Source organism: Pongo pygmaeus, chromosome 5 (assembly GCF_028885625.2).
Source record: "Pongo pygmaeus isolate AG05252 chromosome 5, NHGRI_mPonPyg2-v2.0_pri, whole genome shotgun sequence".
NCBI classification, from domain to species: Eukaryota; Metazoa; Chordata; class Mammalia; order Primates; family Hominidae; genus Pongo; species Pongo pygmaeus.
The window spans coordinates 18,111,644-18,139,006 of NC_072378.2; the positions used below are offsets into that span (position 1 = coordinate 18,111,644).

Here is a 27,363-nt window from a genome sequence, read left to right on the forward strand (position 1 = left end):
CATTCTGCCAATGAATCCCGTCAGCTGGGAGCTCTCTCATAGGTACATCTTTTGGGCCACCTTCTGTGGTCCCTAAACCATTCTTCATGGAGCCGAATCTCTGACTTCCCAGTGATAGCTGTTTAAGCTTTGGTTGTATTTCTTTGTGTTTTTCTTTCCACATTTACCCAAATAGACTGATTATTACGTACCTTTCTTACTTTGTCCTGTCTGCTACTGATAACATTGTCTATACTGGAGCATTCATGCCTGCTTCATAGGCAGGGCAAGGCATTTATAAACCACTGTGCACAGGGCACAGAGGCTCAGATAATCTGTTATTTAAATAACAAAATGAAATAAGAAGCATTTTTGGAAAATCCTGAAAACAATTTAATTGCTCTAAAATAATTTACATGTGGTATATCTTCCATCTTGAGATTTTAGGAAGTCAGTATTCCCCAATGAAGACACATATTACATAAAAGATCAACTACCTAAGGATATCTCATTTGTATTATTTAAGATTCTTTGGGCACAAGTGCAAGAGGAAAGGACTGTATCCCACGGACACAGGGTTTTCTTCCCCACCCTGGGCAGCTGGGCTTCAGGGACCCAGAACACAGGTGGCCTCTCTTTGTTTCTCATCTCTTTCTGCAGATCAGCATTCTGTTTCTCAGATCCATGTGCTGGAACATGGCTGCCCCACAGCTCCCAGGCGTACACAGATTCCCCATTCAGCAGTCAACTTGCCTTGCCTTTCTTTTTCTTTTTCTTTTTCTTTCTTTTTTTTTTTTTTGAGACAGAGTCTTGCTGTGTTGCCCAGGCTGGAGTGCAGTGGCGTGATCTCGGCTCACTGCAACCTCCGCCTCCTAGGTTCAAGTGATTCTCCTGCCTCAGCCTCCCGAGTAGCTGGGACTACAGGTGTGTGCCACCACGCCTGGCTAATTTTTTGTATTTTTAGTAGAGACGGGGTCGCTTTTCTATTCCCAAGTCCGAAAGCCTATGAAGAGGGCCAGCGCAATGGCTCATACCTATAATCCTAGCACTTTGGGAGGCCGAGATAGGAGGACTGCTTGAGGTCTCACGTCAAGCTCGACATCAGCGTTGGCAACAAAGTGAGACTCTGTCTCTACACAAAAGTAAAATCAAAAGTCTCTGGAGAGAATTGTGTTGGTCCAGCTCGGGTTAGTTGTCCATTCAACTGGTGATACAGGCAGAGCTGGGGAGTCATCGCTTCTGAAGCCCACACTATAGACTGGGAGCAGGTCTCAGAGAAGCAAGAATCATTGTGAGCAAGGAGTTGCTTCAAATTAATAGCCTTACAAATCTATTAGAATACATCAATGGCAGAGAGCTTCTAGGGTAGAAGTTTGTACATGCAGGCCAAGGGGAACTAGAGAGGCTGACAAGACATATCTCTGGGGAGAGTACCATAGCTTTCACCAATGTTAAAGGGGACCCCAAACCTCCCATTAACAACCTTTAAGCCAGCACACGCGCATGTGTGCGCACACACACACACGTACCTCGTTTTTTATAATACACAACCATCCTATTAACATGAGTTAAACAATCTAAACCATTTAGTTGTTGGGTAGTACAGAGTTATAGAGGACTGCCTGATATAACAAAATGTGGTTAAAGAAAAACTGAGAAATCTAACCTTTCATAATAAACAGCCATGAATCCAGCTCTAAGTACATTACATTTTATAAGACCTGATGATTTAAACAGATTAAATTATAAAAAACAACAATTGCCAAACTCAGAGAAAACTTAAAGAAAAATTTATTCTTAGAATTTGGGAATGTTTGTTCCACATAGATTGTTTAATTAAAATTTATTTGTTTCTTGATTCTGTTACAGATTGTTTAATTAAAATTTGTTTCTTGATTCTGTTATATATATATGGAGAAACAGTGTGAAAAGGGATGCTAGGATCTGAGTAAAAGACAAGGGTTTATAGTAAAAACTGATCTTTTATATAACTTTTGGGACCACCTTGAACCCTACTGAAGTGTTATATTTCTTCAACAATTCTCAATTTCATAAAGAATGTCAGGCCAGGCGCAGTGGCTCACACCTGTAATCCCAGCACTTTGGGAGGCCGAGGTGGGTAGATCACCTGAGGTCAGGAGTTCGAGATCAGCCTGACCAACATGGTGAAACCCTGTCTCTACTAAAAATACAAAAAATTAGCTGGGTGTGGTGGTGCACACCTGTAATCCCAGCTACTCGGGAGGCTGAGGCAGGAGAATCACTTGAACCTGGGAGGCAGAGGTTGCAGTGAGCTGAGATTGCGCCATTGCACTCCAGGTTGGGCAACAAGAATGAAACTCCATCTCAAAAAAATAAAATAAAATAAATGCCAGTTTGTCTGTGTGTATTGCATTGCATTTTAAAATTTTTTTTAATTGTACAGGTAACACATGCTGATTGGTAAAATATCTTGCAATCTGCAAGACACACAGGCATAATCTTTCACATCATAATCTCCTCTCCAAAGGAGCTACTTTAAAAGTTTAGTTACATCTTTTTCTTCTAAAACTTTTTTAGAAAAAGTAAACGGCTTTACTAAAAAGCCATTTTTAGTAAAGATCTATCATATGATTTATAAACAATTTAAAAAATTCACCCATTATATTTTCAGGCTTTAGCATAATTTTCAATTCCTCAAAAACATGTCAATGTGATTTTATCTGTCTCATTTACTTTTCTGTAAGTAGATATAACTTTTCAAAAAGATAGTCAATTCCCCAACTTTTATGTCGTTCTTCAAAAGCATCAACCTTCTCAAGACAATGTATATTGCATATTTTACCTGAAACAAGAAAGAGTAACATGTTAAAATACTATGAAGAATGACATCAGGGATTCTTTTAAAAATACTCAAAATTGGCTGGGTGCAGCGGCTCACACCTGTAATCCCAACACTTTGGGAGGCTGAGGCAGGTGGATCACTTGAGGTCAGGAGTTCATGACCAGCCTGGCCAAGATGGTAAAACTCTGTCTCTACTAAAAATACAAAATGAGCCGGGTATGGTGGCACATGCCTGTAATCCCAGCTACTTGGGAGGCTGAGGCAGGAGAATCACTTGTACCCGGGAGATGGAGGTTGCAGTGAGCTGAGATTGCACTATTGCACTCTAGCCTAGGCAACAAGAGCGAAACTCCATCTCAAAAGAAACAAACAAAACCTTGAAATTATTTTAAAAACAGTACACACGAAACATTTTTCTCTTCTTTTTAATCAAAACAAAGGAATGCTAAGGGCAAATTTCCTGAACTCTGAATTGTTATTATCACTTTTAACTCCCAAGAGTAAAAATAAATACACCACTGGGCATGGCGGCTCATGCCTCTAATCCCAGTACTTTAGGAGGCCAAGACAAGAGGATCACTTGAGCCCAGGAGTTCGAGACCAGCCTGGGCAACGTGGTTAAACCTTATCTCTACAAAAAAATACAAAAATTAGCTAAGCATTGTGATGCATTCCTCTGGTTCCAGAAACGTGGGAGGCTGAGGTGGGAGGACCACTTGTGCCCAGGGAGGTCGAGGCTGCAGTGAGCTTTGACTGCACTTCTGTACTCCAGCCTGGGTGACAGAGCAAGATCCTATCTCAAAAATAAATAAATAAATAAATAAAAATACACCATCTCTCTAGAAAAGTTCAAATACCTTTAACATAGAGCATATAGCATATATACAGAGCATATTTACAGAGATTAGTTCCTTTTCTAAGATAAAACAACTTTCAATAAAATGGTCTTTATCTTTTAAATTTTATAGACATACTCTAGATACTAATATACTAATAGTTCACAATAGGTTTTTTTTTTTTTTAGATGGAGTCTCACTCTGTTACCCAGGCTGGAGTGCAGTGGCACAATCTTGGCTCACTACAATCTCTGCCTCCCAGGTTCAAGCAATTCTCATGCCTCAGCCTCTCAAATAGTTGGGACTACAGGCACACGCCACCACACTGGACTAATTTTTGTATTTTTGTAGAGACGGGGTTTCGCCACGTTGGCCAGGCTGGTCTCGAACTCCTGGCCGCAGGCGATCTGCCCACCTTGGCCTCCTAAAGTGCTGGAAATACAGGCATAAGCCAGCACGCCCGGCCCAAAAGAGTTAACTTGACTTTATTTAAAAAGTTACAGCATAAGTCCACAAACTTACCAAACAACCTTTCAATTTCAGCATGTGGAACATAAAATGGTGGACCTAGGTAAAAGACAAATAAATTCTCAGTTTATTTCCAATGACCTAGGTGTACTTGTTCTATACACAACTTCATTATCCAAATAGGTGATGATGTGGCATGTTCTTCTCATTCTTCTTTTGCAAATCTCATACTAAAGAAATAAATTGGCTTACTGAGAGGATGCCAATGTTACATCCCCATCATATCCATCTTTAGCTTAGATGAGACAGCTAAGCCAGTCAAGGGACTTAGTCTCATTGAAATCAGAGTGGATTCCATCAGCAGATTCCTTTGGGGTTTCAACCACCTTCTAGCATATTGATTTTCTACCAACTCCTGCACTCACCCACATTTTATACACCCCTCCCGCTCTGCTACAGGATATAGATTATAAGGAAGCTGAGCTTCCGCCCCCTTCTAAGAGCAGTATCCTCAGACTCCACCTCCAGACAGGGCCTGCTGTATTTTCTTCCCAAAGGTTCTTTGTTAGGGCTTCTATTCATTAATGGAATTTAAATCAGATTAGCAGAGCTAACTTCTGCCTCTATTAATTTCTATTTCCATTTGATTGTCTCTGATTTAATTAGGGACACTAGGTCTCATCTTTTAATGAGTTTTTAAGACCCCAATTTATTCAAGCAGAAACAAAATACTAGCTGGGCACGGTGGCTCACGCCCGTAATCCCAGCACTTGGGGAGGCCGAGGAGGGCGGATCACCTGAGGTCAGGAGTTCCAGACCAGCTTGGCCAACATGGTGAAATCCTGTCTCTACTAAAAATACAAAAATTAGCTGGGCGTGATGGCACACACTGTAATCCCAGCTACTTGGGAGGCTGAGGCAGGAGAATCGCTTGAACCCGGAAGGCAGACGTTGCAGTGAGCCGAGATCAAACCACTGCACTGCAGCCTGGGCCACAGAGTGAGGCTGTGTCTCAAAAACAAAACAAAACAAAAAAACCAAAATACTAACATATGTAAATATTTACAAAACAAGCATGTAAAAAAGCTCAGTTGAAAATCAAAAAGGTGATTCTTACAAATTAAAAGTCTATGTATTTCTCCAGCCATGACAAAGGTTAAGTTTCAATGTTTGAATGCATTAAAATGAGTCCAGGAGAAAACATACCCCCAACAGATTCAAAACAAATAAAAGAATGCAATAGATAGATTATAAAACTTCAGAAATTACAAAAGGACAATAATTTAGAGTTTTTCCTGCACAACTTCTGCATCCCCATTTTCACTTCTCACCCCGTGCTTGTGTATGTGAAGGCATCTGTCCAACACATCACTACTACTTGGGTGATATGGATATGCAATATCCAACCACATTCCTCCTTCCTCCCAACAGAGCTCATGAGATTTCTCTTCTATATCAGGATCATCCATTTCCCCCCTCTTCTCCAGTCGGAGTTGTGAATGGTAAACAAAATGGGAAAGGAATACAAGAAAATCATGTACAATATAGGAAGAGAAAAAAAATGCTTATAGTTCCCATTAGTCAAAACTTGAATTATCTCCATGTATATATGCAGTATGCTTCCTATGAGATAAATTAGGAGAAAATATTTCTTATCCATGTCATAGAATTTATATCAAGAAACTAGGCAACTGGTAAAAGAAAAAAAAAACCCAACAACTTTACCTGGATGTTTAGTTGGATCATAAGAAAGAACACACAGGAGATATTGAAACTTCTTTCCAAGGAGGGATAACATTGTATCTGCATAGCTACAAAGAACACAAGAAGGTATTTGTTACATTTCTCTACACAGGCAAAGGCTGGAGGGACAAAAGGCAGGGAAGGAAGCCAGAAGTTACTTTTGCTGATATTACTGAGTTTAAATTCTCATAATCACAAGAGGTTGATTCTCATTTTAAAAGTGAGAAATGAGTTTAGCAAATTATGGCCCCTGCCTAAGCTGGGAATTGGTCCAGATGCGAATCAAATCGAGGCCTGCTTCCAGAGCTGATCAGAGCAGAAGACATTACATAACGATGGGTAGAGACTCCTGGCCTGATGAGGTACTCGAGGGCCTGCTGACCTTGGATGCCTGTGTGCTTGAAGGCAGTGGTTTCTAGACCAGGCTGGGTGTCAAAATCACCAGGGTGCTTGTTGAAAGAAAAGATGCCTGAGCTCCATCCCTACAGACCGATGCAGTCAGTTTGCCATGGGGCCTGGGATGCTGCAATTTAACAAATATCCTGGGTGACTGGGACCCCTCCAGGGGCCTTACATAAGAGAAAACACAATTCTTTTCCTCTATTTAGTTAGAGAGAAATGAGAGTAACAAGCAGGCCAAAAAAAAAAGGTGGCATGAAATTAAAGCTCTGCAAGTGTGGCATAAACCATGAGTGCAATGGAACTGTCCTTTGAGTAGGTGCTTCAGGGAGCCAGGTCTGATTGGCTCAGAGTGGGAAGCTGATGCTAATGGGACCCATCAATAGACTGAGCAGAAGCCAGGGCTGGACCAGGTACAGACGATGAGTTGACCAATCAGATGACTGACTTGGAAACTGAATTAAGAGACCAAAGAGGAATTGCTAATCAGCTGTGGTCCTACTGAAAGTTGGAGCTTTTGTGTTGTATGGTGGTTGGAGCAAGGAGGCTGAGGGTTGGCAAGTCAGCTAAGTGGGAATAAAAATGGAGGGAGCTGAGGGATAAGGAGAGGACAGGAGATGCATGCAGGGTAGTAGAGAGGCCATGAGACACAGGACAAAGATGGACACTCTTCCCCACACTGAGGAAGGAGCCCGGGCTCTTGGCACTCCAGTTTCTACGGAGCCTGGTTAGACTGTGATCTACGTCCAGAGGTCTGCTAGAAGTTGGGGAGGCAAGTGCAGACTCTGTGAGATGCCCAAGCTCAAACCCCAGTTCCTCTACTGACTGGCTATGTAAGCTTGACAAATTCTTCACCTTTCTGTGCCTCAGTTTCCTCACCTGTAACATGAGGATAAGACTAATAACCATCTCACAAACTGTGAGAATCCAACAGTGGATCACTCTTTCTTGTAGGTGAAAGAACCAGATCAAAGCAAACTTTTGAACAGAAACTGTTACTTTCTGATTCTTGTTTTTCAGAAGAAACTTGATGTCCCCATGAAGGTGATGTCAGACTGGTTTGGGAGAGTTTCCTAGGATGGAAAGACTTCATTCCTCTTAGAATGTGAACTTTTTCTCTCTCAACCAGTCTCAAAAAATCCAGAAAAATGAGGTCTGCCCTACTGGTTTACATTAGGCATGAACTTGAGAGTCACAGCAGAAAATACATCAGTACTTGACAATGTACCATCTAAGGAGAAGACACCCAGTCCTAACAAGAGCACCAATATAATGTGCTAACATGGTAAGTACTGAGTACCAGCATGCAGATAAAGAACTGAGATACTAAGTACCAGCACATATATAAAATACTAAGATAAGGCCAGGCACGGTGACTTACATCTGTAATCCCAGCACTTTGGGAGGCCGAGGTGGGCGGATCACCTGAGGTTGGGAGTTCGAGACCAGCCTGACCAACATGGAGAAACCCCGTCTCTACTAAAAATACAAAATTAGCTGGGTGTGATGGTGCATGCCTGTAATCCCAGCTACTCGGGAGGCTGAGGCAGGAGAATCACTTGAACCCAGAAGGCGGGGGTTGCAGTGAGCCGAGATCACGCCATTGCACTCCAGCCTGGGCAACAAGAGTGGAACTCTGTCTCAAAAAAAAAAAAAAAAAACCTAAGATACTACCAGTACATAGTAAAGTAATATTGCCCTTGCTCAGAGTGCAGTTCACTTCTTCCATTCATTTATTTAAACAACATTTATTAAGCTCTTACTAGGTGCTAAATATATATTATATCAGACACTGGGGAAATAACTGACCGCAGGTGATCTGCTCACCTCAGCCTCCCAAAGTGCTGGGTCCGCTCTTGGTCCACACTTGGTGACTTTCAGTTTGTTTCCCACTGCTTGGTGGATTTTACCATGCCAACCAGAGCCTGTAGAAGGACTAACCTCTAAGGAATGGATGAACATCTTTAGGGAGTGGGAAACACCTACAAATTTAGACATTAGCAGATGGGGTTTCATATACAAATGTGTCTCATGGAGACAGAGGTCTCAGTGATATTTTGAGTTGTTAAAGGACACTGATGTCACATGGGAAGTGCAAAGCAGACATTGGACATGTGATGTGGATGTTTGGGAGAAAGAACAGAGCTGGAAATGTAAAGATTGTCAGAGCAAATACCATGTATAATTTGTTCAGTTATTTGCCCCGCCTCTGGCATAGTATATATTTAGAGCATCACAGGAACTTAGTAAATATTTGTTGAATAGCTGAATGAAAGTAACAGAATTGATCTTTAAAGATTTGATTTTTCAGCCACGCATGGTGGCTCACGCCTGTAATCCCAGCACCGGGTGGCTGAGGCGGGTGGATCAGCTGGGGTCAGGAGTTCGAGACCAGCCTGACCAACATGGAGAAACCCCGTCTCTACTAAAAATACAAAAAAATTAGCCAGGTGTGGTGGAGCATGCCTATAATCCCAGCTACTTGGGAGGCTGAGGCAGGAGATTCGCTTGAACCCGGCAGGCAGAGGTTGCGGTGAGCCGAGATAGTGCTATTGCACTCCAGCCTGGGCAACAAGAGCGAAACTCCATCTCGAAAAAAAAAGATTTGATTTTTCTCTCATAAAATGTTTTTTTTCTTTCTGGTAGGACAAATATTGGCAATTTTTGGGTGAGAGCATAAGGCTGAGGATGGTGGTCCCTTGGGGAATCACGACTTTTAGGCATGCAAGGAGGATGGGAGTTCTGGAAAAGAGATAAAGGAGGAGCAGTGACAAAAAGAGGGAAACAGGAGCATGAAAATTAAGATGTGGCATGGTCTAATTTAAAAAGATTAGGTTTGGCAGTAAGCCTTACTGATGAAACAATTTTTAAAAATAAAAATCTTATTTCACTGATGTGGAGCCTAACCTGTTTTTTTTGTTTTTTTTTTTGAGATGAAGTCTTGCTCCGTTGCCCAGGCTGGAGTGCAGTGGCACAATCTCAGCTCACTGCAACCTCCACCTCCCGAGTTCAAGCAATTCTCCTGCCTCAGCCTCCCAAGTAGCTGGGGCTACAGGTGTGTGCCACCAAGCCCAGCTAATTTTTGTATTTTTATAGAGATCGGGTTTCACTGTGTTGGCCAGGCTGGTCTCAAACTCCTGACCTCATGATCCGCCCACTTTAGCCTCCCAAAGTGCTGGGATTACAGGCGTGAGCCACTGCACCTAGCCTCCTTTCTAGCCAAGGGATGAGTCTGCTCCATACAACTAAGTAATTCAATATTTACATGCTATATCCAAGTAAGTACATAAATGACATTATTTGAATTGAAAGAGTATACAGATGTGGTCACATTTTACTCAGTATGCTTTCTCACTCATATTTTAAATTTTCTAACAAGACTGCGTATAATAAGAATGGTTACCAAAGACATCAATAACAAATGCTTCAATAATAACAGCACTTATTTATACAGTTCTTTAGAGATGACAAGGTATTTCCCACATATTTCATTTCTTTCAATTCCCACAAAAACCCTTTGAGGTAGTCTAACAAAGGGATCATGGGTGTGGACTTTATTTTATTTCATTTTTTTGAGATGGAGGGTCACTCTTGTCGTCCAGGCTGGAGTGCAATGGCGCGATCTTGGCTCACTGGAACCTCTGCCTCCTGCATTCAAGTGATTCTCCTGCCTCAGCCTCCTGAGTAGCTGGGATTACAGGCCACCACATTGGTCTAATTTTTGTATTTTTAGTAGAGATGGGGTTTCACCATGTTGGCCAGGCTGGTCTCGAACTCCTGACCTCAGGTGATCCGCCCACCTTGGCCTCCCAAAGTGCTAGGATTACAGGCGTGAGCCACCGCGCCCGGCCACGAGTATGGACTTTAAAGCCAAACACTCTGGTTTTGAATCTCAACTCTGTCACATACCAGCTGCTTAACTTTGGACAAGTAACTTCATCTCTTTGACCTCAGTTTCCTCATGTGTATAATGGAATAGTAGCTTACACCTCACAGAATTAAATGTTAAACCACATGAAATATTTTGATTTTTTTTTTTTTTATATTTTAGAGACAAGGTCTTGCTCTGTCATTCAGGTTGGAGCGCAGTGGTACGATCATAGCTCACCGCAGCTTTGAACTTCTGGGCTCACCCTCCTGCCTCAGCCTCCCAAGTAGCTGGGACTACAAGCACATACCACCACGATCGGATAATTTTAAAAATATTTTGTAGAGGTGGTGTCTTGCTTTGTTGCCCAGACTGGTCTCAAACTCCTGGGCTCAAGTAATCCTCCTGCTTTGGCCTCCCACAGTGCTGGGATTACATGTATGATCCACCATACCCAGCCCACATAAAGTATTTTGAACAATACCTGGCATAGGCAAGTGACCAGTAAGTATTACCTGGTAATATTAGTGAAGGTGGTGATGATTGTGTTAGTATTACAGAAATATTCCCATTTTGCAGGAGTAAACCAAAGCTTAGAGAAGTTGAATACTTGGACCAAGGCCACACAGCTTGAAAGTGATTGAGCCACAAGCCTTATAGCCTTATACCCAGGTCTCTATAGTCAAATCCTATACTTTTTAGACAAAGCTAGTATTAGATTTAGGTTTTTATAAATTCCAAACATAATAACCTATTTCAAACTCATAAAAGTCTAGCTGATTTTCTAGAACCCAGAAAAAGTATAGTATACTAAAAAATTAAGAAGGCTAAACAAAAAAAGAAAAATTACTTACCATTTGCGATCACCTGGATTAATGGCAACTAATGCTCCTCTATCCCAAATCATGTCAAATTTGCCAATATTTGTCCTACCAGAAAGAGAAAAAACATTTTATGGGAGAAAAATCAAATCTTTAAGAAGATGAGCAGCATCCCCCATGGTGCCTGCTGGTACTTCAACAATTGTCAAGGTATTAGGATCTCACATCTGCGTTTCCTCCTAGAGTCCATAAGGATGTGTGGACCTGGGTGTGGAGAGCTGTCCATCCCCTCATGGTTTTAGGAGCCTGTGGCAGCATCCTCCCCACTCTGTTATGATATGGGGGCATGAAGAAGGAACAAAGGACAGTGTGCAACAACTCTGCTCCCAGCCTCTGGCTCAGGTATCAGGGACTTTCAGGAGATGAGCTCTTATCTCCCTCGGCCACTTGAAATTCATTTCTATTACAGGCCCAGGTGCAAGGTAGAAGACACTGTCTTACTCACCTTTCTTTTTCCCTAGCTGCCTCAGTTTCCCAGAGTTTGGGAGCTAACCAAAGACAAAACACATTAAAGTGTGCAGACAAGTGTATAATAAAAATATCTGCAGAACAGACGTTCAAAAAAATGCTTTGTGGATGTTACACAAGTGGAGGAGAGTGGGGAAGATACCTCCATTCCCATGCCTGCACTGTCTGGCAAGCATTCAAATTTTTTGAACTGCAGACGTAGTATTCAACCTACCTAGGAAGATAAAAAATACTGCAACAGTACAATGAAATGTTCCCCGAAGAACTCTGTAATGAAATAATGAAAAAAAAAAATTTTTTTTTTTTTTTACTTAGTACGTACTTGAATAGTCAAGGAAAGAGGGCCAAGCAAAGCAAAAATTCTAGGGAAAGAATGTGTTAATTAAACATAATTAAAGTAAATAATTTTACTGCACTTTATTGGCACCTTATTTTTTTCTTTTAAAACCTGTGTGAGGTTCTTTTGGGCCAACTCAGAGGAATATCATAGAGGACAACCTTGAAGATCAGTTGGCTGTTATTCACTTCAGAGCTTGCTATAAAATTCTAACAGTGTTTCCTCGAGCAGAGTGATATTTTTACTCTGCTAAAGATAAATCTGCAGGTCAACCAATTATCAGGCAGGGTGGTACTGAAAAGTCAGGTATTTTAAGTTATTCCAGAAATGTGCAATTGTGCCGATTCTTCCATTTTCGCTTATTCATTCAGCCAATGAGCATTTATTTGCTGAGTACCTAGTAGACAAGACATCTATCCTGGGTTCTTGACAGTAGATTTGAATTCGACACAGTCTCTGACCACAGTGAGGACAGACTAGAGCAGAGAAGCATGGGCACAGAGAACATTACAATCCAGAATGGCCTGCTCTGTTGTGGTTTTGTGCCTGCGAACTACGTGAACATAGGAGGCAGAGCAGGGGCCTGCCTGGGAGCATCAGGGAGACCAAACAAAAGGTGACTTTTGGCCAGGTGTGGCAGCTTACACCTGTAATTTCAGCACTTTGGGAGGCTGAAGCAGGCAGATTGCTTGAGCCCAGGAGTATGAGACCAGCCTGGGCAACATGGCAAAACTCCAACTCTACAGAAAAAATAATTAGATGGGTGTGGTGGCACACACCTGTAGTTCCAGCTACCTGGGAGGCTGACATGGGAGGGTCACTTGAGCCTGGGAGGTCAAGGCTGCAGTGAGCTGTGATTGTGCCACTCTGCCCTCCAGCCTGTGTGACAGAGTTAAGATCCTGTCCCAAAAACAAACACTTGGAGCAAAATAATCCTAAAAAATAAACAACAACAACAAAAATCAAGAGAATAAAACAAAAAAAGAGCTGACTTTTGAAAGGGTGACATTCTAGGGTGTGGAGTGGGGGTACACTCCAAGAAGGGGCAATATAACATAGACTTTAGGATCCTGAGAGCTGGGGTGAAAGGCAGTGTAGGAAAGGTGTGTCAGCGCACAAGACTGCTAGTTTTATTCTGAAATGAGGTCCCCACACAGGTTTACAAGTAGAGGAGGAAGGGTCTTTGACAACCAGCCTGGGATCACTGGGTCAGCCCAGAGACAGGTGGGCCTGGAGGCAGGCGAACAGCTGGATCTCAACTTTGCCTGCAGACTGGAATCAAGGAGAGCTTTAAACAGTACTGATGCCAGGGCCCTACCCCTAGAGATTCTGATATAATTGGCCTGGGGTAAGACCTTTGGATTGGGAATTTTTATAAGATCCAGAGATGATTTCAAATGTGCAGCGTGGGCAGGGAACTGCTGCTCCAAGAGGGGCCTGGAAGCAGGACTAGCCCTCTTTGGACTGAGTAAACTCCTTGGATTCTTTAATGCTTTGAGAATGGGGTGGGAGGAAGATGTGAAATAAACAATACCATCAAGCTTCCTACTGATCTGAGCAACAATTTTTTTTTTTTTTTTTTTTTTTTTGAGACAGAGTCTTACTCTTCTGCCCAGGCTGGAGTGCAGTGGTGCGATCTCGGCTCGCTGCAACTTCCACCTCCCAGGTTCAAGCGATTCTCCTGCCTCAGCCTCCTGAGTAGCTGGGATTATAGGCATGTACCACCACAGCCAGCTAATTTTTGTATTTTTAGTAGAGATGGGGTTTTGCCATGTTGGCCATGCTGGTCTTGAACTCCTGACCTCAAGTGATCCACCCACCTTGGCCACCCAAAGTGCTGGGAGTACAGGCATGAGCCACCATGCCCAGCTGAGCAGTTAATTTCAATATTTAGAAAAGAGTACTTTGTGAGACACTGAATATACAGATGGACGATAGATCCTATATGACAATACAACTCTGATCCCACAACTGATTCAGGAGTTAAGAAGAAATTACTAAGGCAGATAGTGAGGGTACAGAAGGTTTTCCTCTTAATGAAAAGCAGCCTCGAATCATTTTTCCTTTCTAACAAAGAGCAGCCTATAAAATCGAGCAGCAGTTTGTGCCAATCATGTTCAAAATGGTGGCTCTATCTTCCCTTCTCTGCCAGCCACCTGTACGGTAAGAAGCAGACAACATGGTGCCAGCCAAGGGAAGAGTTCATTTGCATAATAAGATTAGGGTGGGGCGACCAGCCTTCCCAGCACCTTATGTAAACATCACACTTGATCGAACCAATCTGTGAGCCCTATGTAAATCAGACACTGACCCCTCAGGCTGCACTATAAAATCCGGGCGCTTCCATACCTGGCAGGTTTTTTCCTCTCTCTCACTAGAGAGAGAGCTGTTTTCTTTTCTCTCTTTTTTTTTTTTGCCTATTAAACCTCCACTCCTTAACTCCTCATGTGTGTCTGTGTCCTAAATTTTCCTGGCACAAGACGACAAACCTGGGGAATTTACCCCAGACAAGGTAGCCGCTTCACAACCTCTGCAGTGACTTGGTCAATGACTGCCAGCTTCCCTAATTTTTACTACCACACTTCTTCCAATTTAGGACCAGCCAGAGAAAGGCAAACATGCTCCCCAAACCAATCACATAGGATGCCCCGTTCCTAGTTGCCCACCTCCAGCTTCCCTGTGCCAACAGCCTCCCATCAGCACATGCTGGGAGCTTTTACTTTTGTCCACTCTAAAGCTTCCCCACTCCTCTGCCTGCCTTTGAGTCTCTGCCAAACAGATTCCCTCTGCTTGTTCCCACTTGGGTAGTGTTTGTTTATTTACACTGGCTCATTCTGCTCACAGCATAAAGACCACTCCCAAACCTATCATTTTGAGCCCAAACTTCACTCCATGCTTCAGACATAAAACCTTCGCCACTCCACAGGTCCCTTAAACTCATCATCTCTAGAAAAAGATTCATTCTTTCTGTGCTTCTCATTTATTCTTGACCATCCAGCCAGTCATCTGAGCCAGAAATGTGAACTCATCACTCCTTTGGTCCTCATTCGGTCACAGAATCCTGTGGGTCTATCGTAAATGTTGCTTTAATCCATCCTATCCACTCTCTATGCCCCATCACTCTCCTCGCTCAGGGATTCATGATGTCTTTCCTGGACCACTGCCATAGCCTCCTGTCTGGTCTCTCTGCCAGGAGGCTACTTCCCTTCAAATCACTTCCTATGAGGCCTCATGGGTGATTTAAGTAGTATCTTCCCCAGGTGTCCAAGACCATGGACCCAGGCCCTGCCTGATTCCAGCTCTATCTGTCACCATGCTTCAGGAAGCACTGCCAGGCTGGGCAGGTAACTCCCATCTCTTCCCTTAATACCCTGTGTCTTTACACTTAGCTCCATGCATTACAAATAGCTTTGTCCCTGTTTCTCTTCTCTCCTAAATTAAGAGATTCTTTGGGGGTGGGAGCAGGGGGGTGTACTGTATTATCTTTATCTCTTCAATGTCTTAGGCAGGGTCTGGCAAATGATGGGTCTCAGAAAATGCGTGTTAATAAAAATAAAACAAGCCTAAAAACTTGAGTACAGAGAGGCTCTGACCTCAGCTTTTACATACATATGTCTGTATCTGTTTAGGTAGCTATCATCTATATTTTTAAGCCCTTGCTTCTTATACTATATAATGTCTAGGGTGAATCTGTGTGCTAAATCAGACACATGTATGGTATCCTCATAATACTCATGCTGAGAAAAACTTTTGTAGGGATATGGATACAATTATTTACCCAAATCAAAACAAACCTTAAATATTTTGGTTCCAGGAATTTCGGTGATTGGTTCTTCTGAGTAAGAAAGATTCTGCTCTGTAAAAAATTCTCGTATCCCAAGTTCACTGATTTCCACACCAACTACACTGTGTCCCCGGTCTGCAAACCTGCATAAAATCATACATTTACACTTAAATTATGTTTTCAAATGACTAAATAGAGGATTATATTAGAGTAAGCATATATTTTCTTTAATTTAAAGGAATTTATATGAATTCAGGTTTATAGGGTTTCAAAGAACATGCAGGAAAGCAGATGTATATTATTTTCAAACCTTATAAAAATTCTGAAAAACTGACATATGAATTCAGGAAACAATAAAAATTTGGAAAATTATATATATCTTATTTTTTCATGTATGGAACAGTTGGAATGTAATTATAGATATATAACAAAATACTGATTTAATACAAATTGATTTGACTAGAGGAAATGCTTTTCAATTTCTCTAAATCAGCACTGTCCATTAAAATTTTCTGCATTGATGAAAATGTCTGTATCTGTGCTGTCCAATAAAATAGGCATTAACCACACTGGTTCCTCGTGATTGAGGAACTGAATTTTAAAATTTATTTAGTTTACATTTAAATAGCCACATGTGGCTAGTAGCTACTGTACTAAAGTGAACAGGTCTAGAACATTAGCACTCATTTGTATACTAATCTTGTAGTTTCCATTTGCTTAAAATAAACACTGTCCAAAAATTTGTATATTTTATCATATACAAATAGCATTTTCCTGGTAATTTTATTTATTTATTTATTTATTTATTTATTTATTTTTGAGACGGAGTCTCACTCTGTCGCCCAGGCTGGATGGAGTGCAATGGTGCAATCTCGGCTCACTGCAACCTCCACCTCCCGGGTTCAAGCGATTCTCCTGTCTCAGCTTCCTGAGTAGCTGGGATTACAGGTGCCTGCCACCATGCCTGGCTAATTTTTGTATTTTTAGTAGATGGGGTTTCACCATGTTGGCCAGGCTGGTCTCAAGCTCCCGACCTCAGGTGATCCACCTGCCTCAGCCTCCCAAAATGCTGGGATTACAGGTGTGAGCCACCACACCCGGGCTTTTCCTGGTAATTTTGAGGAAAAGAGGAAAATTTTTTCCTCAAAAAAAATTTTTTTTTTTGAGACAGAATCTCACACTGTCAGCCAGGCTGGAGTACAGTGGCACAATCTCAGCTCACTGCAACCTCCACCTCCTGAGTTCAACCAATTCTCCCACCTCAGCCTCCAGAGTAGCTGGGATTACAGGTGTGCCCCACCATACCCGGCTAATTTTTGTATTTTTAGTAGAGACGGGGTTTCACCGTGTTGGCCAGGCTGGTCTCGAACTCCTGACCTCAAATGATTTGCCTGCCTCAGCCTCCCAAAGTGCTGGGATTACAGTCCTGGTAAGTTTTATAATGAACAGAATTCAGTCTCAGGATCTTGGACTCAAGAGAAAACAGTACCAGTGGTACAAATATCTAGGCACAGTTATGATTTTATGTCAAGTGAAATAAAAACATAGTTCTGCTATAATGTAACATGTGCCTTCCTAAAATCACTGCACTATGCTAAATCACGCAATAAAAATCACCAGGCTGGTGGGGAAAGTGAGGGCACAGCATTTAAAAACTTAGTCAGTGCCACATTAGAAAACAAGAACAGGAACCTAATAATAATAGTTTTATACATGTTAAATGGTTGAGAAATAGATAAATACTACAATATGGCACTTTACGGTGAAAAAGACCTAATGCTCACTGAGGTAGCTGGGGGATGTTGGTGCATTCCATCTATTCATACCTGGCTTAGTTCAACTGGGTGCAGTTTTCTGCTTTTACCTAAGGCTTCTTATAGAGGAAATCACACACAAGCAAATGTGAAATTTATTTCATGCTCAAATTGTTCCCTAATATATCGATTGAGTTAGAATTCAGTTTTGAAACAAGTATAGCAGGACTGACTGTACCTTTTATCTACAAGAGTACGTACTTTCAATGTGGGCAGAGCATGAACTGTTTAGTTGTAAAATGAAACATATTAATAACTTGTCTTTCATCTTTCATATTTCTTAGGATATTTGTAAACATACAGGGAGTTTTAAAATTCTCCATACATTTTTAAAGTTATAAAACGTAAACAAAAACGTTATTCAAATTGGCTGTATGTGTTTTTATTTCCCATTCAACAGATGGAAAAATGAAGCATAGCCTACTACAACCTGTAATAAAAACAAAATAAGACCAAGCGCGGTGGCTTATGCCTGTTATTCCAGCATGTTGGGAGGGAGGATCTCTTGAGCCCAGGAGTTCAAGGTTGCCATGAGCTATGATCATGCCACTGCACTCCACCCTGGGTGACAGAGTGGGACTGTCTCAAAAAACCAAAAACCTAAACCTAAATATCTTAAACATTTTGTTTTAATGCTTTTTGGCCTTAGCTCATGGTCAGTTTTTCTATTCACATCTGATGTCTGTATAGACCTCAATACATAGATCAGTTACATAAATGAAAAATCATCTACTACCATAACTTCTTACATGTAATTACAGTAGCTCAGTTCATATATATATATATATATAACTGTATTTATGTATATATACATATATATATATTTTTGGAGACAGAGTCTCACTCTGTCACCTAGGCTGGAGTGCATGGGCTCATTGCAACCTCTGCCTCCTGGATTCAAGCAATTCTCCTGCTTCAGCTTCTCAGGTAGTTGGGATTACAAGCGTACGGTGCCATGCCTGGCTAATTTTTGTATTTTTAGTAGAGACAGGTTTTCACCATGTTGGCCAGGCTGGTCTCGAACTCCTGACCTTAAGTGATCCACTCACCTAATTAAAGGTGTGAGCCACCGCACCCGGCCAGTTCTGATATTTTTTTGTAATGTCTTTATTACAAATGGCTTTAGACCCCAAATATTCAACAATCACATTTAACTGGCTATTTCATACCATTTTCCTAATGTTGCCTCAGGACCTGTTTGTACTACACTGTTACTATTTATGATGACATCGCATGACAATCTGTTTATAGAGTTAATATTTTTTTGAGATTAGTTTTGAAAGTAACTATCTCTTCTGGTTCAATGAATTGGTTAAAATATAGGTGTAATAATATAGTTTAAATATTCTCAATTTCATGACCACACTTGAATCTTAAAGTCATAGCAGCCCTCTAACAAAGGCTCTCAGCTACAGTTGAGTGTGTGCTGGCTGCAAAAATTCTATCATCTTTACTTGAAAATCAACTCCCAAAAAATGCATGCATACTCTGCGTTAATCACTGATATTTATATTCAGAATAAACCATTTTTATGTTATTATATTTTACATTTATTAATCTTTTATTTTAAATTTATTTTTTGAGGCAGGGTCTCACTATGTTGCCCAGACTGGTCTCAAATTCCTGGGCTCAAGAGATCCTTCTGCCTTGGCCTCCCAAAGTGCTGGGATTACAGGCGGAAGCCACCACACCTGGTGCATTTACTAACCTTTTCATACATTCTTTTTTCTTTCCTGCTCAGTGATCAAAGTTCTCAACATTCAAGCTTATAAATAAATGCATATCTTGGCAGGTATGATTGTATCTGTATATTATCATTACAACAAAGTTCAGTATAGAGAATGATGTCGAGGTGACTTTAGGGTAACTCATAGTAAAAGTGGCTTGTTAAAGTGAATTCTCTTTGTAGAGAATTACTCACAAGAAATACTTGCTTAATCACTGGTTTTATAACAATGATTCACGATAACAGAAACTTCTGTGTTCCCTGGTAGGAGGGGAAGGTTGAGCTGAACTGTGGACTATGAACATGTCCTGCCAAAAAGCTGTAATTCATTTTGAATTTCTCTGTCCACCACCATTTCAAATATCTAAAAATTAACTCTAAATTCCTAAACCACCTACAAAAACTGAACCACATACAAGGATCCAGGAAATGTAAAAGGGAAGGCTGTTTTTTCTCCCCTCATTGGCTCCAAACTGATTTTTTAATTTCAAAACTCAATCCAGAAAGACTTCATACCTGTTTCTGTTGTTTCTTACTGTTTGAGAATATTATTTCCAATTATATACCCATCGCTAATAGAAAAATAAGGAATTCCTGTGTATTTCCTGAAAATGGAGTTTTAAAACTCACATCCTGTTAAATCACCCAAAGAATTCATCATTAAGACAAGATAATTCTGTTAATGTTTATCTGCTCGTACCATTTCATCTCAACCGCTTTTCCGCAAAGAGGAAAAAATACCCTTAGTCCACTCTCGCCTTTAAGAAAAGTATCTAAATGCTTCTTTAATAGCCTGAGGAGGAAAAAAAAAAAGGTTTTAGGACAATTGTATGGTAGGTGAATACTTTTCATTCATTATCTCACTTAATATTCCCAACAACCTTAATAAGCAGATACTATTAATTATTATAATCTCCAGCTTACATATGAAGAAACAGGTAACTTGCTCAGACACACACCCAGTCAGTAGTAAATCTGACTTACACCCAGGGCTTTCCTGATTAGTAATTAAAAATAATTTTTTTTTCTTGGGGATGTTTTGAAAATTCTTTATTAATTCTCTAAATATATACTATTTTGGGGGTGATGGAGCCTCTGGAGCCATGAATTTTTCAACATTAATTTCATGGTACGTTCTCTAAACGTGTACTCAAGCCTCAGAAGTAAACCTGAGAAGTGGAACTCTTGTAGTTTCTTGTAATTCCCTCTGTGGAGATGTGGCTCTTCTAAGGCCATCCACATGACAGAAATAACCCAGTGTTTCTGGGATGATGATTATGATGATGATGATGTCATCTCCTGGGGAGATGGGTGTGGCTGCCCAGAACAAGGAATGTCTATAACAACCACTTTACTCAGCACTGGTCCCATGATTTATTGCTGCTATGAAGACTACTACTACATTGCACAACATCCTAGCTCACTTTATAATTTCTCGCAACTTCTCTTCTCCCACCATAGAGGTAATTCTTTAGCATCTGAACACATCCTATTGGAAAGCAAAGTCAGACACCACTGGTTTTCAGTATAAAGAACTGTAAGCATAAACATTGCTTGAGCACCTGTTGTAGGTATAAATATTCATGGACAATACATAGGTGCTGCAGGGATCAAAGAACATATTTTATAAATCTAAGATGTCATCATTTGTAAGCCACATCATTATTTGCACACTGTGGGAAGAAAAGACTCTGCCAATTAAACTACATCATGCCACAGATGCACTGGGACTCGGGAGACACAAAAATGTGAAGAATTAAATGTGCATCCTAAAAGTTAGTCCAATAATGTGTACTTTTATTATTTCTATCTCAAAGTTTCTGATAGAACATTTCTCTATTATATACCAAATATTTCTTACCGATGTCCTTGTTCCTGATGAAAAGCAGTGTTGCCGTTCACCCACTTGTCTTGCCATTCTTCCAGAGTTAGTACTTGGTTTTTCTGTACCTCAGTATCGGAGTACTCTTCAACGTCAAGCGAAGTTCTTATACCATCCATAGTTTCAGAGACACCTTTGTCTCACAAGCATATGCCTTCTGTGCCTATGTGGAAAATATCTGCGATGTTGTCATTTAAGGTCACTGGAATTCCATTGATGAGCGAAATGAAAACCTATTATTCTTAGCAGTATGACTTTTAAAAATATATTTTTTATTTTTGTTTTTTTTTTTTGAGATGGAGTCTCGCTCTGTCTCCCAGCCTGGGGTACAGTAGTGTGATCTTGGCTCACTGCAACCTCTGCCTCCCAGGTTCAAGCAATTCTGCCGCCTCAGCCTCCCAAGTAGCTGGGACTGCAGGTGTGCACCATCATGCCCAGCTAATCTTTCTTTCCTTTTTTTTTTTTTAGAGACAGGGTCTTGCTCTGTCACCCAGGCTGGAGACCTTGGCTCACTGCAAGCCTCAACCTCCTGGGCTCAAGCGATCCTCCAACTTCAGCCTCCCAAGTAGCTGGGACTTCAGGTACACACCACCACACCTGGTTAATTTTTTTTTTTTTTTCTTTTATAGAGATGGTTCTCATTTTGTTGTCCAGACAACAAAGAACTCCTGGGCTCAAAGGATCCTTCTGTCTTGGCCTCGCAAAGCGCTGGGATTACAAGTGTGAGTCACTGCACCTAGCCATTTCAACATCCAATAAAAAGTGATACAAAAAATTACTTTCAGTGCGTCTGGTGGTAGAGTAATACCCCTTAATACACATTACAAGAGATCATTAAATAAACTGAATTCTATCTTAATATTAGTGTTTCCTCTGCTCTCACACCCCAATCATCAACACAAAAGATTTCTGCGACCAAATGTGGGGGTTCTTCCCCCAGCACACCAAATATTGGACACCAGTTGAGTATCTTCTGATTTAATTCTGACATTACCTACCTGGAGATAGTGTCAGATTCTATATGTTGGGGGCTCAGTCCCTAAGACTTCCCTCCTCACTTAGACACCAGTTGCAAGTCCAGGCCTCCACTGGCTTCAAGTTGGGGTTCCCACACCCTCCACTTTGGGTTTGCTTAATTTGCTAGAGTAACTCACAAAACTCAGAGAAATACTTTAGTTATCTTTGTACGTTTATTATAAAGGATACTGCGAAGAATATACTTGAAGAGATGTGTTAGCTACAGGACCTTCACCTGTTGAGCTATTAGAAGGCTCTCCAAATCCCATCCTCTTGGGTTTTTATGTAGGCTTCATCACATAGGCATGATTGTACTACTCCTAATTCAACTCTAAATTCTGCCAATTCCCAATTTCCTATCAATACACTCTCAATCTCTCCAGTCATCAGCTATACTATCAATATCATCTTGGAGAATTCTCTCCTGGAATCTGCCCTGACTATTCTCTATTCCTGGTAGACAGCTAGCTTTCTGGGATCTCTCTTCATCATCATTCTGGAGATTTCCTTCTTGTCTGAATCTCCAGCTTTATTTCACGTCTTCCTCTTTTTTTTGTTGTTATTTTTTAGTGACCACCTTTATATTGGTGAAGCCTAACCTCCAGAGCTTCCTGAAAGAGCACAAGGAAGAAAAATATTGTTTTTCCATTTTGCATGTATAAAACATGGTTAGACTATTCCTCATCCTTGATGCATAGCTCTGCTGGGTATCAAATTCTTGGTTAGAAGTGTGGGGGCCATAGTGGGCTGGCACCCTAAAGGTGTAGTGAAAAATCATGCCCACCTTAGCCTGCTGAGTAGCTGGGATTACAGGCGTGCACTACCAGGTCCAGCTAATTTTTGTGTCTTTAATAGAGATGAGATTTGACCATGTTGGCCAGGCTGGTCTTGAACTCGTGGCCTCATGTGATTCACCAGCCTCGGCTTCCCAAAGTGCTGGGATTCCAGGCATGGGCCACTAAGCCTGGCCATCCCTCTGCTTTTTTAATTTCTCCTTCTGGGACCCCTATTATTTGTCTCTAGAATCTTCTGACCTGGTATGGTAAATTACTCATTTTTTTCTGTTTTTCTATATCTTCATGTTTTTGTACTATTTTCTGAAAGATTTACCTTCTCATTTTTTTAACTTCTTCTTCTTTTTTTTTTTTTTGCTATCAATCACCCAGTGCTTTGGGCAACCAAGGTGGGAGGATGGCTTGAGGCCTGGAGTTTGAGACTAGCTTGGGCAACTTAGTGAGACTCCATCTCTACAAAAACAGTTTTAAAATTGGCCAGGCGTGGTGGTGCATGCCTGTAATCTTAGCTACTCAGGAAGCTGAGGCAGGAGGATGGCTTGAGCCTAGGAGTTCGAGGCTGCAGTGAGCTATGATGGTGCCACAGCACTCCAGCCTGGGCTACAGATCAAGACCTTGTCTTAACAAAAAAAAAAAAAAAAAAAAGAGTAGGTACTAAAATGAATGAAGGGAAAGAATGTGGGTGGGGCTTATAATTTAGGATGATGTGAGTGGATTTCATCTGGAAACCTAGATGTATGTATGTATGTATGTATGTATGTATGTATGTATTTATTTATTTATTAGAGGGAGGGTCTCGCTCTGTCACCCAGGCTGTAGTGCAGTGGCACAATACAGCCTCAAACTTTAGGGATCAAGTGATCCTCCCACCTCAGCCTTCAAAGTAGCTGGGACTGCAGGTGCACACCCTCATGCCTGGCTAATGTCTTTAATTTCCTTGTGCTAGTCAGACTTTCCATAGATGGATCTCCCAATTCCTGTCTTAAGGATTCTGTCGTTGGAGCCACTGTCATATACTCATATAAGAAAAGAAGAGAAGTGGACGAGGGTCCCAGCATCCAGTTTGCTGTATTCAATTAATCCTCACGTTTTCTGTATACTCCCATGCTCAACTGTGTATCATATCTTCTCAGTCTAGACAGATACTCTTTGTTTTACCCTTTCCAGAGAATAAATCCCCAAAGCCTGCTGGTGTGGTGAGATGTACACACACTTGGTTGCAAGAAGTTGAGAAAAGGATCTGGGGATTTGGCCGGTTCTGAACCAGCATTTCAAGCAATCCTCCTTGTTTCAACCATACTCTCACACTTTATGGAGTTACCTGGTGCTGCTAATCCTGAGCATTTGGGGATTCTGTAATGCAAACTGGGCTGCTCAATGGCTTTCCCCATTGCTGGTTTAGAATTCAGCTTCCTTGAAGTTGCAAAATCTTTTCCCACTTGTCCATTTGCCTTTCCAAAATTTTACTAATTTTGTCTCTCCTGTCCTGGCTATCCTAGTACTTTATGCCTTAAAAAAAAGTCCTGTTATTTTCAGGAGGGAGGAAAAACAGATTAAAGTAGATACTGAACCATAGTTCAATATCCTATCTCTACTCCACACATTTGTATTTTCAAATAATTTTCTACAGCTTCTTTTTTTGCATGGGAAATGCACACTAAGGAAACTGAAAAAAGACATGTACAATGTAAACTAACAATAAAATTCAAAGCCTCTCAACTGACTGAAGGCATACTTTCTTTCCTTTTCTTTCTTTTTTTTTTTTTTTTTGAGATGGAGTTTCGCTCTTGTTGCCCAGGCTGGAGTGCAGTGGTGAGATCTTGGCTCACTACACACTTTCTTGGCCAACAGGACCCCAGAGTAACCTTGAAAACTGAGTTCTGGGCCAAGAGTAGATAGAGCGTCAGATACAACTCTATACCTCCTCTCTTGCTAACCACAATTAGGCTTTCTTCTCTAAGGGCTTAAGGGAAACTAGCCCTTTCAGAAGATTCTACCACTGATATCAACCAACCCCCTGATGCTGCCCCTCCTTTTGTGCCTGATAAGAGATCACAGACCACAGAATGGTTCTGGCCAGTCTACTGAGAATGCACAGTAAGGGTTTTTCTGTCCTCTGCTTCACCTTTTGATGTAAGAGGGCCAAAAACTCCATCCTGTGATTGTGGTAACACTGCCATTTTTTGTGCATGGTACCCATGAAGCTCAATTACTCATGGGTACCTTTCCTCCTTTCATAAATATTCATGAGTCATCCTACAGCTTACTGAATATGTATATTTGACCACCTTCCTCAGCATAAATTCCTGTTCCCTTTGCCCCTCCCTGGAAGTGTCAGTTTCTGGCTTCTGGCCTGCGGCTACACTTCTCAGCCAGTCAGAATGGCTGCTCTACAGTCTGAAACCATTCATGAGAAAGAGTTCTCCTTTCTAAATTATGAACTTCTCATTCTTCAGCCGACAGACCATAACTGCAGATCCATCTGAATGTATGAGGAAAATGCCTTTCCTTTCAATGTCAACTTTGCAATATTAAGGACAATATAACACCATTATGCTAACATTCCCTTTAAATCATTAGTGAAACTAGTTTGGATTATACTAGCATGCTATTATTGGTGGGTCTAATTTAATGATTAATCTGTGAAATAGCAAACATTGCATAAAAGCATATATTTCAGGAAAATTTCCCCTTTTGTTGCCAAATTTGGCCTCAGTATGCTTAGGATATAGGGAGGAGGCATTTCTCTCATTACTTGGGAACATGAATTCACTTCTTAGCAAATATTTGTTGACAAATGGCTTCTGCAAGACCCTGATGGTATCAGGAGGTGACTGAGTTTTCTGAGAAGTCAGTAGAAAGTATCTGATTTATATTGGGTACAGAAAAGCAAAAGAATGTTGCAGTTTTCTCATTTTCATTCAGAAACTCTGGTACCTAAATTCAAGGCTTCATAAAGCAGTTCTCTACTTAAAAGAGAAGCATAATCTTTATCAGAGTGCCACAGCAGCCTGGAGTAGCACAACTCTATTCCTTTCACACAAACTTGAACTGTCTAACAAAATCATGCACATAACTTAATCACGTCTTAGTTGGTTGTTTTTGAGACAGGATCTCCGTCTATCCCCCAGGCTGGAGTGCAGTGGTGCAATGACACTTCCATCTCCAACACTGGGGCTCAAGCGATCCTCCCACTTCAACCTCCTGAGTACCTGGGACTACAAGGGTGCACCACCATGCCCGGCTAATTTTTAAATATTTTGTAGAGACAGGGTCTTGCTGTGTTACCCAGGCTGGTCTCAAACTCCTGGGCTCAACATCTTAGCTGTTCTAACAGTTTCTCAGCATGGACTCCACTTGTACACATCATTTCTAGAGAAATAAAGTTTATTTCTATAATACAAAAAAAGTGCACATTACAAGAATTAAGGAAGGGAAATTTCACAATAATTCCTGCCCACAAACAAAAGTGTAGATGTGCTCCTTTGGTCATACAAGTCCTCAAATTGTTCTAGTCTCCATTCTCACCTTTTCAAAAGCTTCTGCTATAGTTTTGTCTTTAAATTTCATAAAATTGAAGAGAAACTTTCCTAAGGTGCACAAATCTTAAAAGAGTATGACTCGGTGAATTTTTTACATATACATACACCTGTGTAACCACCGCAGAGCAAGACAGAATATTTACAGCACCCCAGTTTCCCATATCACCAGGGATCACTCACTATTTGGTAGTACTCATTTTTTCCTAAAAATCATTAATACACCAGGCCGGGGAAAAAACGGAGAGTCCGTTTCTATAAAAAATTTTTTGAAAAATTAGCCAAGCGTGGTGCAGCGAGCCTGTAGTCCTAGTTACTGAGGAGGCTGGGGCGGGAAGATCACTTGAGCCCAGGAGTTCCAGGTTACAGTGAGCTATGATTGTGCCACTTGGACACTAGCATGGGCGACAGACGGAGACCCTGTCTCTAAAAGAAAAAAGAAAAAAAAATAATTAAAACACACCAGTGCTTTGGACGCACTTTAAATCTTGGACATTGGATTCAGGTCATTTACTGTCCGACCTCGTTATTCCCAGTTTCCGCTTCTGCCCTGAACCCCACTTCACAGGGCTGATTGCTAGGCTGTCTACGCTTGTTAAGAATTCCTAGGAGCCCTAGCACAGGCGCATACACTCCTAGCAAGTCGTTCCGTTTCTCACCCGCACCCTCCGCGCCCGAGTGAGCATACCTCGCTTACAGCTGGTTGCCGGCCATTGCTTCCACCACCAATGACGTCCCCAGGGGCGGGTACGCCTCCGCTTCCACCTCCGCCACATCTCCGCGCCCCGCCTCCGCCCGCGCCCCGCCTCCGCCCGCGCCCCGCCTCCGCCCGCGCCCCGCCTCCGCCCGCGCCCCGCCTGCTTCCCGCGCCCTGCCTCTTTCCTGCGCCCCGCCTCAGTTCCCGCCCCCTCTCCCGGTGCCCAGTCTCCACTCCCGCCCCATATCTCGTTGCACAGACTCCACCCCCTTCCCCAAGCGCCGGGGTTTGCGCAGCGGCGGAAATG

At 41.6% G+C, this 27,363-nt stretch overlaps 1 protein-coding gene across 4 annotated transcripts; it reads right to left on the bottom strand.

Moving 5' to 3' along the window:
* Window positions 1-1,752: 1,752 nt before the first annotated feature.
* On the bottom strand, window positions 1,753-27,184 carry TPMT (thiopurine S-methyltransferase). Of its 4 annotated transcripts, none has more exons than XM_054490503.2 (9): window positions 27,048-27,184; window positions 20,989-21,172; window positions 19,828-19,920; window positions 15,598-15,730; window positions 11,681-11,733; window positions 10,972-11,046; window positions 5,833-5,918; window positions 4,162-4,206; window positions 1,753-2,803 (listed from the first exon to the last, which is right to left on the bottom strand). In XM_054490503.2, exons 2-9 carry the CDS (start codon window positions 21,126-21,128, stop codon window positions 2,691-2,693), a joined length of 738 nt encoding a protein of 245 aa, XP_054346478.2. In that variant the 5' UTR covers window positions 21,129-21,172; window positions 27,048-27,184; the 3' UTR covers window positions 1,753-2,690. The 4 variants fall into 4 exon arrangements, with proteins under 4 accessions (XP_054346478.2, XP_054346476.2, XP_054346477.2 ...); XM_054490501.2 differs by having other exon boundaries at window positions 20,989-21,187; window positions 27,048-27,150; XM_054490502.2 differs by having other exon boundaries at window positions 20,989-21,745; window positions 27,048-27,150.
* Window positions 27,185-27,363: the final 179 nt, after the last annotated feature.